The following is a 6,000-nucleotide window of genomic DNA, read 5'->3' on the forward strand; positions in this document are numbered from 1 at the left end:
TTATTCGCAGCACAAGCCGTCACATCTAAATATAATTTGCATAATATATAAAGCATAATATGGATTAATATACACGGTCCGATTGTTTTGAACTTGTTAAAAACTTGTATATATTTTATTGTGGGTTTCTATTATACAAAAGATTTTAGGTGACTATTTTCAATTGTGTGAAATAATCATAAATTAATTGTTGACTTTAACTTAAAATTTTAATTTTATTATAATTCAAATCAAACAAGACCTTACAAAATATACATAGAACCACCCCATATTGACTCTCTATAATGTGACATAAAATGAAAAAAATCAATAAATTAAATTTCTTATTACTACATTTAATTGATCTACATCATTTGTGACGTAGTATGTTATTCATTATTTCTGATGGAGATAAGTAATAGTTGTATGACACTAGAAATAACGATAGTTGCTAATTATGACATGAACAATGCAGGTTTTTTCTAATATTACAATAAAGAAAAGTGGATTTTACATATTACATATGTCCTAATTTTCAAACATGGAGAAGAAATCCAGACACATTTTGTAATCATAATAAATAGAGTAATGTTATTTAGCACAAATAATATCACAATACTGTTTAAGTGGCACGTAACTGACATTAAATAAAAAGCACACTTCAATGAATTACATAACTTTTAATTTGGAGCATGCTGCAAGTACAAAGGTTGTAAAATAGACCCCTGTCAAACAACACACAATCGCGGGCCCCGATGTAATTTTTTTTTTCATGGGACCGACCCCTACAATGAGGGGTCTTACCCCGCTAGGAAATGCTCTGTATGAAGAGCATTTTCCTTTTAATTTAGTCAATCACAATATTGAGCCCCCATTTGGCCCCCCATTTTTTCAAATTAAAAATTGTGGATTAATATTTTTTTGGAGAATGAATGGTTGAAAAAGAAAGAAAAATTTTCGATTTACATATAAATATTATTTTGACGAGAACTTGGACTTATGTTCTAATACCACTGTTATTAGAGGACATTATTCTAATAAATAAGAGTTGATAGAAAACAAATACTCGATGAGAACATTCTCTCTCTCTCTAAAACTAAAGCTGAGAGAAGATAGAATCCTAATTAAGATTGTTCAGAATTCCCTAAAAAAATGGCTCCTACAGCGATGGACTTTGCAGTAGATTTGAATGGATCGATGAAGCAACATTAATTTCAGAATCTGTGCAATACAAAGCACATCATGCAGAGTACTTACGATTTGGAAGAAGAATTATCAGATAAAAAGGAAAAAATAAAAAAAAGAAGGATTTTGAAAGATAACTCGGAAGACAAGAAACCATGATTAACCATTATAGATCCAGAATATATGTTACATTAGCAAAAGAAGGAAACCTAAGCAGTGATGAAAAAAACCTAGCACGTGAGAAAGAGTGGAGGAGACACAGTACTGTCTATTGTCCAAATGCAGTGAACAATTAGTAAATGAGGACAAACTGATTACTTCCCTCAGTTTGTAGGTCCCTTTCCAATCCATTTACTCCTAGAGAGAGAAACAAAGAGCTTTGATGATCAAAACTCTTTTCTGTAACCTTTATCCCGCAGTTTGTTGCTGCCATTTGATATGGAAGTGATAGTTATTTCTCGAAAAGGAGCTAAGTTTAGAGCAGTGCACGTGTAACCCAGAACCCAATAGTCATGTCTCTCTGCTCACTTATCGACCCAAAAAGCATAAAAGAAAAATCAAGAAATTAAGGATCATTGGCTGTTATATAAAATATAAATCTATCCCTATATGGTTAAGGATGAAAAATGAACTAATAGGTGGGAACTTACAGAAAATACTTATGCTTTCATTCCTATAAGATAGCTCCCATTTCTAGTTGAATTATCATTTAGCCAAATTTTCATGCAGTGAAAATATTGTCTCTTCCTGTCAATCATCTTGGAAGTTGAAATTTCACCATTTTTTACGAACGTAATTTCCATTGTCTTTATTCCCAAAAATATTTGTTTTAAAAGATTAGAAGATTTCGAAAAGAGAAATAGATGATAGAGGAGAAGTGAATATATATAGGACAAGAAGTAAATCTTAAGGCCAGAAATTTTATGGGGTATTTTGAAGAAGGAAGTGAATATATATAGGACAAGAAGTAAATATTACGGCCAGAAATTTTATAGGGTATTTTGAAGAAGTTATAAGTGGGTTAATTTTATGAAAACTGAAGAAGCTGATATGCAGTACTAAAATCGGAAACCTTAAGAAATAAACCACCAAGAAAAGAAACCTAAAACCACATTGTTTTCTACTTTTCTTCGGCAGGAAGCGACTGAATGATTATCAGACAAGTTATCAGACCTGCAACAAGAAATCAGAAGAAGGAAGAGATAAAAGAATTGAAGGTGAAATTGCAATTCTACTCCGAATTGTTATCAAAGAAAATGTGAATGCTGAAAAGCTGATCTCATAAAATCAAACCACAAGAATTCATGGATTTGTATATCCCTCTTCAATTAAAACACAGACCAATCATCAGATGACACCATGAACTCAAATTAAAGCTAGTTTCAAAGAAATTAAGAAGAATACAAAGTGATTTTGAAGTGAAATCATGTCAAGCGAAACTCAGGGATCCTGGTTTTTTATTTCGTTAGAAGGGAGGACGACCTGTCCCCCAGTAGGCCTCAGCTGGTAACTGGCATGAATTTATTAGATTTGGTGGCATCCCATGAAAAAGATTTGAATTAGGATCAGCCATAAGTTGTGGTGGCTGCTGCTGCCCTTGCTGTTGTTGTTGGCCAACAATTCCCGGTGATCCAGGGGGGCCGCTTCCAGGCACCGGCAATTCTTCATCCTCTAGAGGAAGCCTCTCATATGCTGCATTACCAAATGTCGCTGCCATAATCACCACAGGCCCAGAAGCGAGAAGAGGCCCCACCACGCTGCCACCAACAACTTGGCCTTGCCCTCCGGCTAAATATATGGTTAATCCTGAAGCAACAGGAGGAGCTGGAGGTGGCAAAAACGAACCTGAGAGGGACAGAATTTCGAATCTTCCATTTAAGGTCACTACTGCTCCTGGTGCAGCTTGTTGCCTTATAGTAACATTAGTGACGGTACCACTGCCGCTCAAGATGCAAACCCCTCTTTGCCGCCTTGTGGCAAAAGTGGATATACAGTCTTGAATATCACAACCATTGGCAACTTCCATGACTTGAGATTTTAGTGCGTTTGCACTATCTCGAGTGATTATGATTGGGGGTTTGGGCCTGTTCTTGGAACCAGCGGGTCTTCCTCTAGGTCTTCTTGTAACCTCTCCTTCCCCATAGATAGGCACTAGATCTTTGCCTCCGGTTGGGTGTGTGTTGGAACTTGTGGTGGTAGTGGTGGTGGAAACACCATAATTCTCATCGGGATCTCGCTTCGGGTTCCTGTTGGGATTGCTATTTCCACTCTTTTCATCTTCGGGATTCTGTTGGTGCTGGTGGTGCTGAAACTGGTGGTGGTGGAGTTGAAGATCTCTACCGTGAAAGGGAGGCGGCAAAGAACGGCCCTGAGCTGTTAGTTGATCCATGGCTTCACTTGTTTATTTGAAAATCTATTAGCTTCTACAAAGATGGACAAATTTGATGAATTTTCTAGGTAATTTTATGAATCAAATTGTACTAACCCTCACCAGAGAAGAGGTGGAAAGAAATTGCGGAAGAATTCACCAAAAATTGAGCTGGACTAACCATGACTTATCCCACTAGCCTCACGCGATAACTGTATATTCTTCTTGTTAAGTTCGGCGTGTTGCTGTTGGTGAGGTTATGGAAGAGTGAAGAGAGAGGAGAGGAGAGAGAGTAGATATACAGTATGTAAAATGAGTTTTATCCTTTTTATGATAGGGAAGCTTAGTAGCTAAGTGGTGTTTGGGTTAGGGTTAGGTCAATAGGGGGAATTCATTTGAATGGATGGGAAGGGGAGAGAGGCTTTAATTTGGTGAGACAGCGTGCCCATGGCTCATGGGCGGTGGGTATGGGACCCTCTTTCTCTCTCCTTTGTCTCTTGCCCCAACCTGGTCTAAGATTACTATAAAGACCATGCTACACAAACATAATGGTTGACACACGGGATAATCGAACACTCATACCTCGAGGGTCGGGCATTATTTTATTCACGTGGGGTCTACGCTCCATGTGAGGGTCGGTCACCAAAATTCAGACACTTCGACATTTTCCTTACTACAACTAAGAGGACACAGGTTTTCAAAATCTCTTAATTAAAGTGTCATCAGTGGATCGACTTAAAAGTTTGAGTTTCAATCAATATTAGCTTGCTTAAATGAAGGTCGAGAATAAATAGATTCTAAAATCTAGTGCTCCTAAGCAGCGTGTGGATGATGGTTTTACGGTATTGTTGAAGCAGGTGCACAAGTCAACATTTAATTGATCATCATTCGAGCAAGAGTTATGCTATATATACAACAACAATTGTGTTAAAATATCAATCTATGTGGCATTAAATGAAGAGTTAAATAAAACACCAATATATGCAATATAGAATGGGGGTAGTACATAGCATTAATTCTTTGAGCAATATGGGATATGACATGAAAATAAGTGATAAACATATTTCGAGGATAAGATATCAATGAAACTTTTGTATGTGACAAGGTTATGGAGTTCTCGAAGTTTAAGTTCCATAATGAATTTATTCAATTCTTTTCAAGAAGTGAGTATGAAAGGAATCAAGGATTGAATAGACAGTAAACTATGTGTATCATCACAAGAAGTATGACTAGGTCATGGGAAGATTATTTTTTGGGCTTTTACATTGTTCTCCAACTCTAGGGACATGTTAGTTTTTCTCTTTTATAAGTTTGTACTATGTTTAATTATTATCAAAATATGCTATCAAGTGATTTAATTAAGAAACATACACCCCTTCATGTTATTATTTTTTTTTTTTATATGTAATTAGATCATATTTCGGACCAATTATCGATTTTTTTTTGATTGAGTTGGTTGGTCGGATCTTATAGTATATAGTAGTATCTAAAATTAATAGTCATTGCCTCATCCTGCCATTCACCCCCACACAATTCTTCCTTATGCTCTTTATCTCAACCTGAATTCTTGTTTATGACTCTAAGAAATATGGCCATAAACTTAGAAGAACGCATTCTTTCATGTTTATCCCATTACTTTCTTGAAGATGATCATCAAATTTATTCACACTAAGATTTTAAAACAAGTGGGTAGAACTAACTCATCGTAAAACTGGTTTGCGAGGGATTACTGCTCGAGTGGTTATAGATTCAATATTCAAGCATCAACTTAACGTCGTGGAAGCAATTAGTGGTTACCCATCTTTCACTATCATCAATGTCCAAGCCAGTTTCATACTAATTCGCAGTGTATATAACTTATTTTTAAAATCGACTGATAAAAATAACCTTCAAATAGTTACTTTAACAATGTAGAACACAATTAGCTATTACAGTTTTCTATTCTCTTCTTACATGCAAATCAGTGAATTCGAATAGGTCCAAAAAACATTTGAACGAATTTGAGTCAATGTTTTTACAAGAGCGTTTCCCCCGTTTTACGCTGAAATAATGGCATAATTGCTGACATTTATTATTTTAATGCAACAAACTGGACATTTACGAAGGTGACGAGGAAGGGAGACCCCGGTTTGCGCCATGTGGGCCTGTGATTATGGGAATTTGGAATAGAGCGACTCAAACAATTGGGTCAGTCAGGTGCACACCGTGTCTGGAAGGACGATCAATCGGAATCCCTCTTGCCACAATTTCATTTTTTATTTTAATTTCTTTTGGATAAATGGAAATGCATGTAATTTAATTTTCATTTTGAGCACCATACCCTTAATGTTGGACTTCAAGTCTTGTGTAAGTACAATACTCAAATTGATATGGAATTCGTACGAGTTTTAGACAAGTTTGTAACTCAATGGCTCACTCTTTTTTCAACAGTAACTCGCTCTCTTCGACTATTTAGTGGGAATGCTTGA

At 36.1% G+C, this 6,000-nt stretch overlaps 1 protein-coding gene across 3 annotated transcripts; it reads right to left on the bottom strand.

Annotated features, from left to right (window-relative positions):
* Nucleotides 1-2,423: 2,423 nt before the first annotated feature.
* LOC111410819 (AT-hook motif nuclear-localized protein 22-like) lies at nt 2,424-3,912 on the bottom strand. Of its 3 annotated transcripts, none has more exons than XM_023041383.1 (2): nt 3,714-3,912; nt 2,424-3,587 (listed from the first exon to the last, which is right to left on the bottom strand). In XM_023041383.1, the coding sequence occupies exon 2, from the start codon at nt 3,551-3,553 to the stop codon at nt 2,630-2,632; it is 924 nt and encodes a 307-aa protein (XP_022897151.1). In that variant the 5' UTR covers nt 3,554-3,587; nt 3,714-3,912; the 3' UTR covers nt 2,424-2,629. The 3 variants fall into 3 exon arrangements, with proteins under 3 accessions (XP_022897151.1, XP_022897150.1, XP_022897149.1); XM_023041382.1 differs by having other exon boundaries at nt 2,424-3,555; nt 3,656-3,912; XM_023041381.1 differs by having other exon boundaries at nt 2,424-3,555; nt 3,650-3,912.
* Nucleotides 3,913-6,000: the final 2,088 nt, after the last annotated feature.

This window comes from Olea europaea, chromosome 15 (genome assembly GCF_002742605.1).
Source record: "Olea europaea var. sylvestris chromosome 15, O_europaea_v1, whole genome shotgun sequence".
Taxonomy (NCBI): domain Eukaryota; kingdom Viridiplantae; phylum Streptophyta; class Magnoliopsida; order Lamiales; family Oleaceae; genus Olea; species Olea europaea.